The sequence below is a fragment of the Oreochromis niloticus genome, linkage group LG3, assembly GCF_001858045.2.
Source record: "Oreochromis niloticus isolate F11D_XX linkage group LG3, O_niloticus_UMD_NMBU, whole genome shotgun sequence".
In the NCBI taxonomy this organism is placed as follows: Eukaryota; Metazoa; Chordata; class Actinopteri; order Cichliformes; family Cichlidae; genus Oreochromis; species Oreochromis niloticus.
Window position 1 is genome coordinate 11,560,927 of NC_031967.2, and position 19,198 is coordinate 11,580,124.

The 19,198-nt window shown below is 40.1% G+C and overlaps 2 protein-coding genes across 2 annotated transcripts; one reads left to right on the top strand and one right to left on the bottom strand.

The window, feature by feature from the left end:
• Positions 1 to 616: 616 nt before the first annotated feature.
• On the top strand, positions 617 to 9,773 carry etnppl (ethanolamine-phosphate phospho-lyase). Its single transcript, XM_003459063.5, has 13 exons — positions 617 to 767; positions 1,153 to 1,271; positions 1,462 to 1,621; positions 2,576 to 2,650; positions 2,839 to 2,932; positions 4,206 to 4,322; positions 4,648 to 4,730; positions 4,807 to 5,032; positions 5,576 to 5,730; positions 6,027 to 6,116; positions 7,260 to 7,390; positions 7,507 to 7,577; positions 7,691 to 9,773. Exons 1-13 carry the CDS (start codon positions 709 to 711, stop codon positions 7,790 to 7,792), a joined length of 1,482 nt encoding a protein of 493 aa, XP_003459111.1. The 5' UTR covers positions 617 to 708; the 3' UTR covers positions 7,793 to 9,773.
• On the bottom strand, positions 9,593 to 11,112 carry ostc (oligosaccharyltransferase complex subunit). Its single transcript, XM_003459060.5, has 4 exons — positions 10,895 to 11,112; positions 10,409 to 10,502; positions 10,138 to 10,335; positions 9,593 to 9,977 (listed from the first exon to the last, which is right to left on the bottom strand). The coding sequence occupies exons 1-4, from the start codon at positions 11,031 to 11,033 to the stop codon at positions 9,959 to 9,961; spliced, it is 450 nt and encodes a 149-aa protein (XP_003459108.1). The 5' UTR covers positions 11,034 to 11,112; the 3' UTR covers positions 9,593 to 9,958.
• Positions 11,113 to 19,198: the final 8,086 nt, after the last annotated feature.

The window sequence follows — 19,198 nt, forward strand, 5'->3', positions numbered from 1 at the left end:
GGATAGTGGGGTCAGAATTTGGCGTAAACAACATGAACCATGGATCCACATAGAGCAGCTCCATAAAAGTTTAATTGAAGTGGATGGACATGAACATTGCATGCGTGGTCATTTTGCAGTCTTGTTCCAAGCAAATAAATAATTTACTGAATATGTTACGAACACGCTGAACAGTGCTGACTGCTATATTGTTCATGTGCAAATTTACAACATTATCATTTGGTTCCCTCAGTATGTTTATACAGGTACACATGCGCAAGATGTTTTTAACTAGTGATTCATTCAGTGACTCAGTTGTTTAAATAAATTAAACTTTTGACTCATTCTCATACTGAAACTGAATTGTCCATGTGTATTTTTTATTCATGTATTTTTTTATTTCTCAATGTGAAAGAAGTAACAACAGGTGTGTTGTTTTCACCCTGAGCTTTGCAGAAATCGTAGAAGCTTGAGCTTAGCGCTGCTTTCGAAACGGTATGTTGTTTACAGGTTGTGGGTTTTTTAATGCTTGAAACTTTTACCCGTGAAAGTGTAGACTAGCTTGCGAAGTTTGAGCATTTTTGACCACTTTCACTTTCCATACAGCTCTGCAGCGCGAGCGCCGCGCCAGCTGCGGTACTGTAGTGCACTTGCGCGCGCGCGTGTATAAAGGGCTCTGTCGGCTCGAGCAGATGTTCTTCGAGCTTCGTCCAGCTGGACTACATCAAGATGTTCGCTGAGAGATTTGAGAAAAAGGAGACGATAGACCTGAGGAAGAGATATATTGGGTGAGATAATTGCTCTCATTTTACAAAAGCAGGTTTCCAAATTAATGTGACAGTCGTCAAAAAGTGTAGGATACTGGAAAAAATAAAAGTTTAATTTCGAGAATATCTGTGACATTTTAGCTATTGTATATGTTTGTGGGTGTTTAAATGTATCCTACTATTTGACTTTTAATATGTATATTACATACATTAATATAATACAATATACAATAACTGGAATGAGTAGTAGTTCCTTTGTGTGCTAAAGACCCAGTTGTCTCTTGGGAATTTCACTGTTGTATCCATGACTCATAATCTTTTTATAACAACTATACAACATGAAAACTCACAGCTGATCCAGCACGCTTTATACACGCTTTCTATTCTGTTTTTTTCTCTGCTGCAGGCCATCTTGTAAGATTTTCTTCAGCCATGACCCAATCAAGATTGTGCGAGCCAAAGGCCAGTATATGTATGATGAGAAAGGACAGCGCTACCTGGACTGCATCAACAATGTGGCTCATGGTAAACACACATGCACTGGTATATATACACAAAGTACACTGAAAGAAAGCAGCCATTGCTGAAGTACCACTTTTTATCCCTGTGATGATTTCACACCAAAACAGCAAAACAAGAAGTTTATTATTACATATGGAGACTTTGTAATATAGACCTATATACAGGAACTCTAATTCATTCTTCCTTTTCTCAGTGGGCCACTGTCATCCTGATGTGGTGAAGGCAGGAGCTCAGCAGATGGAACTACTCAACACTAACTCGCGCTTCCTACACGACAACCTTGTCCTGTATGCCCAGAGGCTGCAGGCCACGCTGCCCGACAAGCTGGGTGTTTGCTACTTTGTCAACTCCGGGTACGTTTACATGTTTTCACTAAACAACAAAAGACAGCATGATGGAAGATAAGCCAAGTGTGTTTTTTACTTGGGTGTGGATCACTGTGGGGAGGATAGAGGAGGCAGATGATGGGAGACCTAAATTTACTTTGATGATTATGCCTGGTGTGAACATGAGCCTTAAAAGTCTTGCTGTGTCCTTAAATTACAGAGAAGCTCAAAACTCTGTAAAAAAGGCTGCAGTGCAATCATACAGTCCTGTCAGCATTCAAGGAATATAGAAGCCTGTATGAGTGGAGGAATATCCCAAATGCTGAGGATCAGATTGCATGGTTTCATAACCTGCTATTTGTCTAGATTTCAGGTCTGATGTGTACGCCACATTAAGGAGACTATTGTTAGTCTGCTTAACAGCTAATGGAAAGTCGAGAAAATAAAAAGGTTCCGGTTGCCCTATTTATACCCTTTGCCCCAGTTCAGAAGAAGAATTATCTGCTCCGGGGCAATAACATTGTAGATAGTAATCCATATACCCTCAGACAGTATTTATCGCTACGATGGGGATATAAATGCTTCGAGAAAGCTTACCTGATATAAATCTGATATAGCACAGGCATTATTAAGGTGTGTGCAGTAGTACAAAAGTACACCTGTGTCCACTGAAGACATTTCTAAATTTATGGTTTGTCTTCCTTAGTTTAAGAGTGGAGAGCTCTTTAAACCAGAGGCACCAAGCCTTTAAAATAACAGACAAATGGGGCAAAGACCCTTGAATTAGTAAAAATGTCTTCATGTGATTTCAAAGAGAGGTAAGGAAGCCCTACTAAGTTTTTACAATTAGCCTTGCATGGCCTCACGCTGGGAACTGAAACAGCAAACTCCCTCTGACGTTCAAGTGATATCAGTGGTTTCACCTGTGTATTTTGTGGTGACTGAGTAACTCAAAGTAACCCTTGCCTGTTTGATCTTCAGCTCTGAAGCCAACGACCTGGCCCTCCGACTAGCACGACAATACACAGGCCACACAGATATCATCACTTTGGAAAAGTAAGTGCTGTCATTCTACAGAAAAAAACCTGGCGCTTAGCTGGACGAATGCACAACAGTGATAATGAGCTGGTAAAGTCTTACTAGTTAGTGGTTTGTAGCGCCGTGTGGTGAAAGGAGCTGGGTCTTCATGTGTCAGTGTTTTAATAGAATTTACTGCTTTGGCCCACAGTTTTCTTTGTTTGCAGTGCGTACCATGGCCACGTCTCATCGCTCATTGACATCAGTCCATATAAGTTCCACCAGCTGTCAGATGCTGAGCAGAATCAATTTGTCCATGTGGTGAGTGTTTTTTCTCTCCCCGGCTGCCTGCGTGCACACTATTAAAACACCATAACTCAACTTGCTCCGCTGGGCTTTGGCAGCCTACTGAGTGTGCACCATGCATGTGTGTGCATATGTGTAGATAAAAGAGACACAGGATGAGACAGAGAAATAGAATGAAAGGGGTCTTTTGCTGCAGATTCAACAGGGTTTAATGTAAGTGGCTCTGAAAGAGAGCAGCGTGCTGTCAGAGGCATACGTTGAGGAACACAGACAGTGAGAAGAATGGCAAACAAAAAAAGCAGATTATTAACCAAAAATCCTACAATGGTACGCAGGAGAAAGACCAAAACCCCCACAAAGAGGTAATTTTATCCCCAGACTGTTAGATTATTTTGTGGTCTTTTGCTTTTTTGAGGGTCTGTTGGAGTTTCTGTTTAGAAAATGAAAGCTCAAAAATGTTTTTTTTCTTTTACAACAAGACATCCAGTGCACTGTGACCTAAAATCGTGGAAGAATTTACAGTTTCTGAAACTAGAATTTGTTTCAAGATTTTTGATTAAAAAATAAATACATTAAACATAATAAATAATACAAAATTATGTATTTTTCATCATTTAATGAGACCTTTAGGGATAAATTACACCTAAAGTACCACAATGAATTTAAGGGCTGTACTGTGTACTGCTGTGGTGCATTCTGGGAATTGCAGGATGGGGTTTCCCTCATATTTCAGCTAAAACTTCAGATTAAAAAAAAAGGAAAGGAACAAATCGCTTGGTTTAGTAGGAAAGAAATTCCCATATTTGATCTAACCTATATGAAATGCTATTAGAAGACCAACTTCTCTTTCCAGTCACATTATTAAGGCAGACAACAGACTTTGTGCTAGGTTTTATTCAAATGAGTTCTCCAGCGATCTGAATAACACTGCTCTCCATGTGCAGCTGACAGGGACAATGTACAAAATGCAACACAGAAAAATAAAATACATTCATATATAGATACAGACAGTACTCCTTCACTCACATAAAGAGCTGCTTAACCAAAATTGTTGCACTTTCGAATAATTTATTTTATTTTATTAGGAAAATTATTACATAACTTTCTGTTACAGCAAACAGTGAATGTTCACTCTTTTGGTTAATTAGCAGTAATCCACTTTTATCTAAACATTTTTTTATTATAATACGTAATTCAGCCACATGTTAGGTTTACTTAAAACCCATTAAGAATCCATTTCGATTTGTGAATACCTTTGTAATATTTAACCATTTCTTGTCTCCTGCAGGCTTCCAGTCCAGATGTGTACAGAGGGAAATACAGAGCAGACCACCCTGATCCTGCCACCGCGTATGCAGATGAAGTCAAAGATATAATAAGCAAAGCTCACAAGAAAGGAGGCAAGGTACAGTTAATGAGAAGAAGCTAGGAATCCCAGGAAAAGCATGGAAGCTGTGCATTGTTATAGAGCCAGTATTCAAATGCTATAGTGTGATTACAGGACCATGACACTAAGCAAGGACACAGCAGATGACTAAGAACGATTCTCAGCAGACTGTTAAGAGTTGTTCATTTTTGTCCACATGGACCTCCTGTAACTACCTCCTCTCTCTTGTTTTGAACAGCCAACTGTAAAGGGAAGAGCTCAGGGTCAAAGATGACAGGATACCTCCACTTGTTTTCTGTTTATCCGTCTGGCTTTATCTGGATATGTTTGTTCTCTTGTGCAGATTGCTGCTTTTATAGCTGAGTCACTGCAGAGCTGTGGTGGGCAGGTCATTCCCCCTGTGGGTTACTTCCAGCAAGTGGCACAGTATGTACCCAAGAAATCACACTCCTGACAACCCGAGTCTACCTCTGCCCCCGCTGATTACTCTGCCCCTCAACAGGCACGTCCGTAAAGCGGGGGGCATTTTTATTGCAGATGAAGTCCAAGTGGGCTTTGGGAGAGTAGGCTCCCACTTCTGGGCCTTCCAGCTGCAGGGAGAGGACTTTGTACCTGACATTGTCACGATGGGAAAACCCATTGGCAACGGCCACCCCATGTCATGTGTGGTCACGACCAAAGAGGTGGCAGAGGCCTTCATGACATCTGGGATGGAGTACTTCAATACAGTAAGAGCCTTATGTAGGATCATGAACAGCTGTGCAAGTGATAATAAATGAAAGCTATTTAAAAAGTTGCATACATGTTTTAACATAAAAGCGCAAAAAGATTGCATTACACGATATTTGCTTTCCCTCCCAAGTTCACCAGAATTGGTGCTGACCTGTCCTCATCTTCCATGTTTTTGTCCAGAGCTTCCAAGCACATCCACACATCTGTTTTCCCCATGATGTGGAAATATGCTGCATTCAAGCCAGCCTGTTTTTGTCATTGAGTCTTGATTTGTAATTATTTCCCATGAAAACCCCCCTACTAAGGATGTATTTTCATCAGAAAATACAGTAGCTGAGTTTCTCTTTTGAGTTTCTCTTTTGTTACCAGACATACATAAAAAAATCACTGCTGATGTTCTATCTAGACAGGTATGTGTTTAACATACTGTATGAAACTTTTATGGAGAGTAGGGTGTAGCAGATTTTCAGTTTGATGGGAAATGTGAACTTGATCTTGGTGTCATCTTTCCTCTGTGTGTTGCTTATCTGTGCTCTCAGTTTGGTGGTAATCCAGTGTCGTGTGCCATCGGTCTGGCCGTCCTAGACGTGATTGAGAAAGAGGATCTGCAGGGCAACGCACTGCGTGTGGGGCAATACCTCACCAGTCTGCTGGAGAAGCAGAAAGAGAAGCACCTGCTGATCGGAGATATCAGGTGCGCTTACACAGCATGTGACACAGTGCAACAGCAGATAAGCTGTCCACGTACTTTAGAACTAATCCTTTAGCAGTCTTTAACACCACACTGTTTCTATGCTGTGTTCCTATAAATCCTGGCTAAACGTGCAACCTAGTGACTTGACAGGGAAACTTTTCAAAGCACAAAGGCATTTGCAGTGTCCTGTTTAATTCTACCACTGAGAACAGTGTTGCTCTGAAAATTATTTAGAAATAAAAACAATACATGCAAAATTAATACCTTACAAACCCTGATGGTGTCACGTCCTGCAGGGGTCGTGGTCTCTTTGTAGGTGTGGAGCTCGTCAGGGACAGGCTGAAAATCACTCCTGCCACAGCAGAGGCACAGGAAGTCATATATAGGTAAGTTTAAATGTGGAAACTCATCATCATCATCATGATCTTTATTTATAAAGCACTTTAAAACAACCACAGCTGACACAAAGTGCTGTGCATTGGAACTAAATAATAAAATAAGATATAAATAAAAGCCAAATTTAAAAAAAGTAAAATAATTAATTAGTTAGTTAATAACTAATTTAATTACAAGAGAAACTAAGTTTTACTGAAGCCAAAAGCAAAAGAATAAAAATGGGTTTTAAGTCGTGTTTTTAAAGTGGACAGTGAAGGGGCCCGTCGAACGTGCAAGGGCAAATTATTCCATAATTTAGGAGCCACGATAGAAAAGGCCCTGTCCCCTCTGATCTTCCTCCTAGATCAGCTGTCCCCAACCCTGGGGACATGGACCGGTGCAGGTCCCTGATTCGTTTGGTACCAGACTGAGAGTTGAGGCACTGGTGTGAAATTTATGGTTTTCAGGGTTTTTATTGTTATTTTTTTTTAATTGTTTTTATCGTTAACTTGGTTTCCCTGGGTCTTTTCCCGTGCGTTATGAGTAAATATTCTTTTTTTTTGGTACTGGTACTGGTTTTATTTTGTTGTATTTATCCGCGACACCTTAAAGGCCGGTCCGTGAAAATATTGTCGGACATAAACCGGTCCGTGGCGCAAAAAAGGTTGGGGACCGCTGTCCTAGATCTCAGTACTTCCAGGAGCAGCTGGTCAGCTGACCTAAGAGACCAACAGGGTGTGTAGGGATGAAGAAGCTCAGAGAGGTAAGGCGGGGCAAGATTGTGAAAGCATTTAAAAACAAACATAAGAATTTGACGAAACGTTTCTCCCACAAAACGCTACGTCCAGATGAACAGATTCAACTTTTGGAGATTTACTTTCCTGGATGATTGAGAATGCATCAAGACGATACTGCCTTGTAGGTTCTGGGTTCAAATCTGATTAGCAATAGGTGTGCCTATGAGAGTGAGAGTGTGTGGTTCTCTGTCTGTCTGGTGATCCCCTCCAAACAACCCTAAGTTGGAGAAGTGGTTAAGAAGATTTATGAATGAACAGTTCACTTTTGTTTTCACTTGATTTCTATTCTGCTGCTTTAAGTGCGAACATGTGCAGTCAACAGCAACAGAGTGCTAAAAGGTTGATATCTTCTCCCAGGCTAAAGGAACAGCACATTCTTCTCAGTGCTGACGGACCTCATCGCAACGTGCTCAAGTTTAAGCCCCCAATGTGCTTCACTACAGAAGATGCTGAGCTGGTCGTGGAGAAAATTGATGTTATTCTCACAGGTATTTCCTTTTTTATTGTCTTTGTGGCTTGTGTACTACTGGAAAGGGTCAAAGTGTGTAGTAACAGACAAGTAAACTCTTAATCATACAGTGTGCTTTATTATGTTTGCTTTCAGAACTGGAGGAAGCATTGGACCTGAAGCTGAACCACACACTGACTGCAGAAAATGAAAGCAATAAAAGGAAAGTAAGTCTGAATTTGCTGATTATCAAAAAATGTTTTTTAAAATAAAAATGTTCATGATTTTTCTGTCACCGGTTTTCATTTTGACTTTATTTCTTTACAATTTTTATCTGAAGCTGCTGACTGATGAAAACGGGCACAGTGGCGTGCTACACGGCAAAGGAAGCCGTCAAGGGTCTCCTCAACAAACCAAACAAAGCAAACGCCTCAGGACATAAAGCAGCCTGTGAACAAACACAAGAACCGACACAGGTGGCACAACTCTAGAATTAAAGGGCCGTAATTTCATGATAAATGTTTTTATACCAATAATATACTGCATATCAATTAGATTGTCTTCTCAGGTATTTTTTTTAAATATTTGCGTAATAGCATGTGTAGCATCTTTTTAGCTAGCTGCATAAAAATGTACTTAATTATGTGAGTTAGCAGGGTACAAGAGCCTTATTCACGATATCAGGGAATCATGAATGAATCAATCTGAACATGTAGATCTGAAAATATGCATCAGTGTCTTTGTGTGCCTTTAGCATTAAAAATGCAGCCTTACTTGTAAAGGCCATTACATGTTTTTACAGAGAAGTAACTGGACTGTTTTAAATAAAATACTGTATGTAGTACTTGGTTGCTATAAAAAAGGCCAGTGTGTGAGCAGCCCTCACTCATCGACACAGAAAACATGAAAGTAAAAAAGCTGATGTACTGTGTTTACATCTGCACAGTATCTTTATTTTACTGAGCCTCAACCAAACAATGTCACTGTTAAAAAAGTCTGCAATTACTTACCAATGTTCTCATCTTCCTTATTAGCAGAAAGTAAATGTTGTTTACTTTAGAGTTCTCGTATAGAAAGTTCACTGCTGTGAAGATGGAAAATACTTGTTGTCGTTCATAAAAGGTAATAAAGATTTACTCTCAGGCTCAGGACTTGTCTGAAGTCTCAGGACTTCTTCCATAATGTGACAAGGATGAGAGGATTACGGAGAAAGGTGCCATCTAATATACCAGCTTGTGAATAAAAGGAAAATGATCCACAGTTTAATATGGTTGGTAAGCCTACTTTCCTCTCCATAGTCACTTATATTTTAAGGCAAAGCACTGCTATTGGTAGCTTAAGTCATCTTGACTAAAGCGTCATCCTAGTTTTCTCAGTGTGAGGCAGCTGTAGACCAGAATGATCATTATTTACAAGTAGGGATGATCACCCTGTTCCTTCCTCCTGGAGAAACCTCATTACCATTGCAGTACAGGACCAAAATATCTAAAAATATCTCTGCAGAACCGTGCAGCACATCGGATTTTAAACTCAAGGCATAATTTCAAACCAGACGAAAAATATTTGTATTCATGTGAAATAAATACATGAAAATACATGAATGTGCAAATGCTCAGATGTTTCTTGTATGACTGCCTTGTTACTGCCTCTGTCCTACTCCATTGACTGCAGATGAAAATGAGCATGTATGGCTAAATCTGGAAGATTTATATGACAAATTTAAGCACTTGTGTTAATTAATATGCTTTGTCCCTTCTAAATATAAGTCCAGGAAACACCATTACCTGATGATCCTGTGATGCCATCTTCTGGAGGGAAAATGAAATGCGTCATATCTCCTGAACACTGCATATGCAAAGACGCCACATTGTTTGGCTGCTGATGTAAACTTGAGTTTAACAATCTTCTCAAAAATTCAGAGCAATAACTTTCTATTTAATCATTTACATTAAGTAGAAATCAAAGTAATTCAGAATCTGGATGAAAGTGATTTTAAACAATGTCTTGTCCTAATAAACCTACTTCAACAGCACATAACAACCATGAGAAGGTGTGAAAAGGACAGTTTATTTCACTATCTTGTACAAAAATGCAACTGTGAGAGGTTCAAGGCTTTCAAGGTTCAAAGTTTTCTATACAAAAACGTACATCTGAAATATCACTCAGACACCCATGTAAGTGGTTCACACAGTGCAAGTCCTAATTAGAAATCGGTGATTTTGTCCCATCAATGTTTGGCAGCTTCCTCTCCCTTTTTCCTACTCCAGATTCATTTCTCCTACTCCACAGAACATGTTGGCTTTATCAACATGGCAAAATCATTAATGATGCTGTGCCTGCACGACAAGTTCAGGTGGCAGAGTGCTGAATTTAAGCTGCTAAAGACCTTCTGCTCCACCAGCTTCATAGGAGGTTAAGAGAAAGTGGGAAAGGAAGCTACAAAACCAGTGTGTCAGTGTAGTTTGGTCTAATTTCTTGAGCAAGGTCAGTGCTTTCAGTCCTTAATGGTTGTCGATGAAGGGTTGGCTGTATCCATAATTTAACAGAACTGCATGTAAGTTTTCCACATATTTAATATCCTCTTCATTTGAATTGGCTTATTGCGAGTTTAGCCCATGAGATATCCCCTGAAAAGACAAAAGACAAATTAGCACAAACTCTGACAACATCTACAAAGAAGTACAATCAACGACTCAGTCTCCCCTTTAGTCGACTTTGTAAACTCAGACTGGATAACAAGTATTTGACACGTGGATCTGGATTCGATAGATTCGAGCTTCGACTTACGGCAGCTTCATGCGCATGAACACTCGGGCCATGAAGAAGCTGAGGAGCACGCTGACAAATCCAATGAAAAGCAGCAGGAAGCGGTTGAGTTTGGGAATGTTGGGTGCATTGGAGCGGTCCAGGATTATAAAGCCCAGGCCTCCCATTGTGAACAGGAAGCTGGATGCTAGTCCTTCCATAATGTACTGCCCGTTTACTCTGGAAAACACACCATTAGGATTCAGCTTCAAATCTTTAGATTGTGTTTTAATTCCAAAAATCTTACACGCACCTGTATGCCAAGAAGGCAACCGGTCTCTGGTGTCCATGCTCATCAGTCATTGAACCCACACTCGGTGGCTCTACAATGACGTCGTAGATGATACCTGTGCAGTGAATGGAGAAAAAAAAAGGGTTTAATTCATAATTAATTAAGTTTAAGGTAAAGTCTGAGCAGTGAGAGCGCTGACTAAACAGACAGGTGATAATGATCATAAGATCAGTGATCAACAACAACTACAGCAAGATAAAGACAAAGTAAACTACAGATATTCAGTTAGTTTAAGGTAGGCTAGTTTGTTAGCCTCTATTCTCTTATATTGTTTTGTGATGTATTACATTCTGGTTTACAAGCGCAACAAAAACCCGCAAATCTAACAACGCAACAAAGCGCATAACTGAGTATTAGCATTCAATACTACGCTGATAACATCAAATGCAACACAGAATTATCTGGCTAGCCTTCAGGCTTTTACGTTAGCTTAGCAGGACCATTTACCTCCAGTGATGAGAAAGTAGGACACGATAACGATCGCATAGACAGTCATGGCCGACGGCATGTGCAGCCATGACGGTTTCTTCAGTTTTATGTTTGGACATTCAAGCACAGCAAAAGGTATACTGTATAAAGTCTCCATGGTGTATGAAAATATTTCCAGTCACCACAGTAGAGGACCTCTCCGCCGCTGAATGCGCAGGCGCAAACACTCGGTTGACGTGTCCCGGAAGTACATTTTTTTCACTCAACTAGGCGTTAATATTTTTTAAAGTGATTTTTTTGTCATTTACTAGAATTACAAACATATTGCATTTATAGTTACATTAATCGGATTTTCTTTAAGAATCAATAAATTAAATATACATATATATATATATATAGATATATGTTGGGTAAGGCCAATCTTTTACGGTTTCGTTTCTTAAAGAGACAGTAATCTTTTAGAGGGTTTGTTTAAGTGCACAGCTTTACTGAATGAAACCTTAGCACCAAAACGCTCCTATGTAACCAGTTTCATTCATTTTTACTGACTGGATACACTGCACTGCATTTAAAGATTATTTTCATTAGTTAAAGTTTTAGCTTCTTCTTCTTTTCTTTTTTATTCCAGCACAGTTGTGGTGTGGAGCACCTACAATTTCGTACATGCACAATGACAATAAAGGGATATACTAATCAGTGTTGGGCAAGTTACTTTCAAATAGTAATTCAATTATAGTTACTAGTTACTTCTTCAAAAAAGTAACTGAGTTAGTAACTGAGTTACAATATTCGAAAAGTAATTAATTACTTGGAAAAGTAACTATTGCGTTACTTAAAAAAAAAAACAAAGAACGTTTAACCCCCTGGCGTCCAGGGTATAATTGGCCATTTTTTTACTACTCTTGATTTTCCCTCCACATTTTACCTTTAAAAACTATTTACTTTGCCTTGTTTGGTATCATTCTTTTTAGCGCAACCTCACGTGCCTGAATTTACAGTTATGTTCTCATTTTGACATACTGTATAACCAGAATTGATCTAAAATCAGACAAAAAACATAAAATCACAGTAGAAAAAGTTATATTTTTACTGTAACAACCACAAACATGTTTAATGAATCATATTTTATAACTTCAAATGCAAATATAAATTGTCAATTTTAAAATCCTATGCACAAGTTTTGCAAACAACAAATTTATTTGCATCCATTTACCTTTTACCCTTTTTTTAAATAACCATTTCAAACTATTTACAGAACAATCAGCTGTTCTTCAATAAGATGCCACACAAATTATTTGTGCCACTCCAAAAAAATCATTTCTGTCCACTATAAAGGAGAACATCACAGCCTGATACCTGCAGGTCTGACAGCAGCAGGTGTATCGCTCCTGTTTCTACCTGGAGACAGCAGTCGCCTCATTGTTCTGACACACAACACAAAACTATCCACAACACTACACACTAACTACACAAGACAACACATTAACTACACACTCCAAACACGCTAAACGTCACAAATCTCACATCTCAAAACTCGCTCTCTCTCTCTCTCTCTCTTCCTGCTCTCTCTCCCTCTCTCTTTCTCTCTCCCTCTTTCTCCCTCTTTCTCCCTCTCCCTCTCTCTTTCTCTCTCTCTTTCTCTCTCTCTTTCTCTCTCTCTCTTTCTCTCGCCGTCACTCCTAAAACTGTTTTTTTGTTTTGTTTTTTGCTCATAAGCAGAGAGTGCTTGCTAGCGCTAACGTGGCGAAACTATTGAGGAAAAAACGCCGCGTATATCTTGTTTATCATGACTCTGGTTTTACGTGGCCTATCAACACAATTTATAAACTGGCACCTTGTTGTTTTGTCTTTAAGTGGTCATGTGATTGACTTACCACGACTACTTTATTCTTCCTCAGTCAAACAGCAGCACTCATGCGATTGTTTTGCCTCCTTAGCTCCAGGTGTTGTGCTAGTGATCGTGATTACCGTCCGCGGGAGCGCGCAGCTGCTTAAAGCTGTAGCGTCCAGATTACTTACAGCTACTTCCGTGCAACTGATATAAACTGCGGTAAGCTGAACACAGCTTCAACTGTTTGTTGAAAAATAGTAACGGACCGCGTTACCTTGTTAGTAACTGTAACGGCGTTGTAACGATAGGAATAGTAATTAGTTAGATTACTCGTTACTGAAAAAAGTAACGCCGTTAGTAACGCCGTTACTTGTAACGCCGTTATTCCCATCACTGGTCATGTGATTGACTTACCACGACTACTTTATTCTTCCTCAGTCAAACAGCAGCACTCATGCGATTGTTTTGCCTCCTTAGCTCCAGGTGTTGTGCTAGTGATCGTGATTACCGTCCGCGGGAGCGCGCAGCTGCTTAAAGCTGTAGCGTCCAGATTACTTACAGCTACTTCCGTGCAACTGATATAAACTGCGGTAAGCTGAACACAGCTTCAACTGTTTGTTGAAAAATAGTAACGGACCGCGTTACCTTGTTAGTAACTGTAACGGCGTTGTAACGATAGGAATAGTAATTAGTTAGATTACTCGTTACTGAAAAAAGTAACGCCGTTAGTAACGCCGTTACTTGTAACGCCGTTATTCCCATCACTGATACTAATCTATTGTGTTCTTATGTTTTTTGCCCTTCACTGTGAAAGTCAACATGATCATGCTTTAATAGTCCTTATTCATCCAGGCATTTAAGAGAGAGGACTTGACCTGACTGACTTTTATATGTGCATATAATAATGACCATTATATGATCATAATAATGCTCACACAGTTCTTTATGTTGAACTAACAACAATGAAGAGGCGTCCAAAAAAAAAACACTGTAGTACTTTTAAACGAGTAAAACTAAAGCAACTTGGAGCAGGTAACGGGCAACAGTCAACCAAAATTAGGAGCAATGTTAAACCAGTACAGTTCATCCTTAAACCACTTCCCTTTATTAACTGAAGAAGATCATTATATTCTGATCCTTCATTTCAAGGATACACTGCAGTGAAACGGGCTGGATTATAAATCTAAACCAGAATGTGAAAGAAGAATGAATATAGAACCACAGACCCTCTCCCTGAGTACTCATCTTTATATTTTCCTCTTTTTGGCCTCCCTCACACTGGTTCGTACACATTTTTCACTCAGTCAAACTGGCTGGTTAGCCAAGGGTTGTATGCGCGTATATTTGACGTGTGAGCTCAGCTAGCCGGAGTTTACGCCTCACATTCAATGACTGCGAGCCAATCAGAAGGCTGGCTTTCGCACTAGGAACTAGCTGTAGTAAGATTTTAGTTTCAAACTTTATATAACGTTTATAACTAAAATGCAATCTTTACAGTTTTCCCAAGCCGTAAAAAATCAATCAATCAAAATTAGCACCAGCCCCCTTTCCGCTATTTTACTCATACTACACACTGGGTGTGTTGCACTATGGCTTCTCTACTCTGAGCGCTCAAAGTGCTTTATACAACTTGCCGCATTCAAACGCACTTTTTCTGTGTAGGTGCTTTCTGTTTCACAGTCACGTACATTCATACCCTCGGGGCTCTATCTGGAGCTCAGGAGGATGGATACTGGCGGCTCCCAGAGACGGTGCAAACTTTGACTCCGAAGAGAGGCGACCTGAGCTGATTTTTATTCATCCATCCATCCATTCGCTTCCAGCTTTCAGGGTCGCGGGGTACACCCTGGACAGGTCGCCAGTCTGTCGCAGGGCCAACACACAAGGACAGACAACCATTCACACTCACATTCACACCTAGTGACAATTTTGATTATCCAATTGACCTATCCCCACAAGCTGCATGTCTTTGGACGGTGGGAGGAAGCCGGAGTACCCGGAGGGAACCCACGGGAGAACATGCAAACTCCACACAGAAAGACCCTGGCCTGATGGTGGAATTGAACTCAGGACCTTCTTGCTGTGCGGCAACAGTGCCACCGTGCCACCGTGCTGCCTGATTTTTATTCATTTATTTATTTATTTATTAGTTTAAATTTTAGTTTTGAATTTGGAAAAATCTGTTTACCCAAGCAGATTAACACGTTTCAAAACCCATACGTGTTGAAACTGTGAGGGCTACATGCTGTGAGTCAACTGCCTTCAAGTGTTTGTATTTTAATTCCAAAGTCTGTAAATGTTTCCCCTGAAAAATTCCGCAATTAAAACCAATAGAATAAATAAAATAAAAAAAAAAAGCCAAAACATCAAAATAAATAAATAAATAAAATACCAGTAACTTAAAACTGTTTACTGATTGAGACAACAGAGCAGCTTGAATGGTGAACAACATGTTTTATTAGTCTTTTATTTATCCAGGTAAAAAAAAAATCTAATTGAGATTAAAAATCTCATTTAAAGACAGACCTGGCATCATGTATTCTTGTCTTGATGCATGCTCAATCATCCAGGTAAGGAACTCCAAACGGTTACTTCCGGTCCAAGCACAAGCACACAAGCATTTCGCTACATGTTGTACTCTGTGTAATTGTGTATGTGACAAATAAAGGAGGTTTGCTGTTCTCCGTGATCCTCCTTCTAAGGAGGAGAATCACGTGGGGCAACAGATTCTCCTACCCGGAAACCATCAAACCCTTTTAAGGAGAATGACGTGGAACCGCGTAACCCTTTCAGAGCGGTTTCCCAAAAGATCGCTGCAGAAGAGGTCTCCTTTGTGACAGTACAGAAGAGGTGTCCGCGCTATCTTCAGTCTTGTTAATAAAGGTAAGATTTACAAACTTTGGGTTAAAAATACAAACCAGGGCTCTAGACTAACTTTTTGCCACGGTTGCACTGGTGCGCCTAACTTTTTTTCTTAGGCGCACCAGCACAGAAGTTAGGCGCACCCAAATTTTTTCATCTGCATCGCTTAACACTGCAGTTTTACATGTCCACTTTTTTTCTTTTTTCTTTTTTACCGGGGGGGATTGATGCCCATACAGACAATATAGATTTGTAAATGATTAACTAACAATCTTCTCCTTGTCCTTAAAGTGCGTTGGCACTCTTTGGCAATATTGTAGAAAATGTTAAACTTAATCATCAAATCGGTTTCCTCTGACGACCTGTTTGCTGCTGCCTGCCGCTGAAAGGGGACACTTGGGCAGTGCATTTATCACGACATATAATGTGTTTTCTGGATACACTGTGCTTTTTCAGCGTTCAGAGATTGATGACTCCGTGTCAGAGCACCGGCTATGAATTTCAGATGGATCAGACCTTAATTTAACAAAAAAGTTATCAATAGTTCTTTTCATCTTTTCTCATTTCCCACAGCTACATCCACTTCTGTTGGGCCTTGGCTCACCAGGGCTGGGTATCATCACTGATTTCTATAATCCATTCGATTCCGATTCACAAGGTCCCAATTCGATTCAATTCTATTAAGCCTCAGACAGTCAGAAATATTATAATTCTGATCATTTATCAGTACTGATACACATGAGACTTCATCAGAATTGTGAGCATCACAGCAGATGCCTTTGTGTCAAAGTAACTGAGAATAAAACACAGAAAAACATGAAGGAGATTTTCCTGGCCTGACTTTTTATACCAGATAACCTTAAAAATATTCTGCAATTTTGCATAATTTTAAAAAGTTTAAATTTCTTCAGTATTGAACAGCAGAAATTAGGCTTTCTTGTCCAAAGACATTTAAGTTAAAAAACAGAAGAAGAAAAAAGACAGCGGCCGACAGCGCTGTAAACAACGGCAGACTGGTGGGTAATAAGTGAATGAATAATGCCGAAAACAGAGATTTGAGATGGGGAACTGTTCATGAAGTACACTGAGAGAGAGAGAGAGAGAGAGAGAGCTGTACATGAAGTGTGATTTTTATTGTGGTGGAAGCAAAACAACAAAAGTAATACGGAATTCATGACAATGTTTATCAAATGTGAAGCGTAGTTGCTGCTTCTTTTGCTGCTGGCTTTTGGTTGGAGAGAGACAAAAACCTGCAGCTCAGAATCTAGCGCAAAAAAGGCGTAAAGACCGCGTGTACGGGCCGTCGGGTGAGAAAGCCGAGAAAGAGAAAGCTGATTCTGATGCGTCGGGTCCGCTCTGTGTTTACGTCTTTGTGTGGAATCTGTTTACCTGCTCTCATTTGCTGTTTGGTGGTTGTTGAAATAGTTTTGTGAGCTTTAACCTGAGATTCTGGCGTTTCTGGCAAAATACATTTATATTTAAAAGTCGATTCAGGATTTAATGGATCGATATTGCTTTATTCAAGCTACTCACCTCTCTCTATCCACCCGCACTTTCAACTGGACCACGGCCAATCAGAGACGTCCCGCCCCTGACAATCTCTGATTGGTTTAGACCACGATAGGGGCATAATGTGTGTCTGTTACTACACCTAGTTTCTGGGTTCCAACGCGCAAGGATAGCACTGGCAGTGGCTGCCAGCTCCTTTGAACTCCTTGAACTAGCTACTCTCAACGTAAAGCTTCGCTCATACAAGCCTTGGATGTTTTCTTGGAAGTTGGAAGTCTTTTTCAGTGTTGTTAGTTCGATACAGATAATTGATCATTTGGCTCGGACTAGAACCACTTTACTCGTCGGGCCTCAGTCTCTTCATACTTCTGGATTGCTATGATCTTACCAGCGTTCATTGTTGATGAAAGTTTTAATGTGATCTTTGACTCATCTGTGATTTGTTCTCTTTCTGCCGGGCTTGAAGCCGTAATGGATGGAGACGGTGAACGAGCCGCTCGGGCACAGCTGTGTGTCCTGCAGCTGCGCTCCTTTCACTTGCATCTCTTCTACGACCAGACTGACGGGCTTGTTGCCATGCTGTACGGAGGGACACAGAGGCTTGCTGTCATATTCTTCAGGAAAGTCCTGACGGCGGTCATCCAGAATGGGGATCGCAGCAGTGGCGTGTCTAGAAATTTTTTGTTGGGGGTCCAGGTAGGGGCACAGAAGGGTGGCAGATGTAATTGGCCGATAATGTTGAAAAAAAATTCTACCAACCGTTAACCATAATTCAATAACCCTGTAAACCTAATAACCAAATGCGCTTTTAACTCTTATTAGAATGAGATTTTAACCACTACGGTGCAAAGTTTTTAGATACTGCGTTGATAATGTACAAGAGATACAATCAGTGCTTTGTCAGTGTTTATTCAGCATTCAAGGACAGCAATATTTGTATATTCTTTTTACCAGTGTTGGGTAAGTTACTTTAAATTAGTAACTTAGTTACATTACTAGTTACTTCTCTAAAAAAGTAACTCAGTTACTTCAAGTTACTCGTTACTTTCAAAGTAACTAGTTACTAGGGAAAGTAACTTTGGTTTTACTCAGAATTCTCTTGTTAATGTGTTGCTTCCGTAACTGGATACCCAGCAAGAGTACCAGTCTTCTAGCTTGCTTACTTGCCACAAGTGCACTGTGCCACCTACCAACAGAAAGGAAAAAAATAATGTGCACATTTCCACGAGAGAAATCCCACGCCTGGACCGTCTTTGACCGCCGCCATGATTCTAGCCTGCTTTTTACATCCAACACAAAAACTGCAGTCGTGGTGCTTTTGATTGTACTCAGAACTTGGAAATTCTGCCTTCTGAATAGGAAGATGTAGGTAACACCAGACTGCAGATGAGCTGCATACAGAGCTGGACTGGGACAAAAAAATCGTCCCGGGCATTTTGACTAGAGACCGGCCCACCATTATAGGAAAAATCATAAAGCCTTTGAATGAAAATAAACACTGTTGTGACAGTGATGTACACTGTTCTGATGGTATATATGTATCAATCTATCAGTCGTTTGTTGTAAGACTCAGATAATTATTTTTTTAAAAGCGAGACATTTTAAATGAGAATAATAAAGAAAAGTATTTCTTTGTGCCCCCCTTTCCCTGTTAATGCCCTACCTGGCCCCCTGGCAACACTTTGCTAGACCCGCCCCTGCACAGTTACCAGCTGTCAGCTACTTCGAAAAGGATCCTGGTGTTATTTGTCTCTCAGAAACAGTTCATAACTTCCCTTCAACTCATTCATGTGACCTAAAAGGTAAACCTGTTTCTCCATCACCTGTTCAGCTCTGATGATTCAGTAAGGACATCTCCTGGTTTCATCTGCATGTTTCCCACTCACCAGATAACCAAACCGATATCATGACCAGCAGCTTTACAGCTGTGGCTCCAACAAACATCAGCTGATACTAGAAATTAATATTAAATAAATTCTAACAACAGCTGATCAAGCTTAAACGTGCTGCTGTTGTTTAACGCGACATCCGCTGGTTTCCTCTTTCTGGCGCAAAGTGGGCGATAAACAAACAAGAGAGAAAAGCCGATCAGCTGATCATTGATCAGTTTCGTGATTGAA

Coding starts and splice junctions, on each gene's coding strand:
- etnppl (XM_003459063.5), top strand. CDS start 709: ATGTTCGCTGAGAGATTTGAGAAAAAGGAGACGATAGACCTGAGGAAG. Junction 4,323..4,647: donor CTCACAAGAAAGGAGGCAAG/GTACAGTTAATG, acceptor TCTCTTGTGCAG/ATTGCTGCTTTTATAGCTGA. Junction 6,117..7,259: donor GCACAGGAAGTCATATATAG/GTAAGTTTAAAT, acceptor ATCTTCTCCCAG/GCTAAAGGAACAGCACATTC.
- ostc (XM_003459060.5), bottom strand. CDS start 11,033: ATGGAGACTTTATACAGTATACCTTTTGCTGTGCTTGAATGTCCAAAC. Junction 10,503..10,894: donor CTACTTTCTCATCACTGGAG/GTAAATGGTCCT, acceptor TTCACTGCACAG/GTATCATCTACGACGTCATT. Junction 10,336..10,408: donor GTTGCCTTCTTGGCATACAG/GTGCGTGTAAGA, acceptor TGTGTTTTCCAG/AGTAAACGGGCAGTACATTA.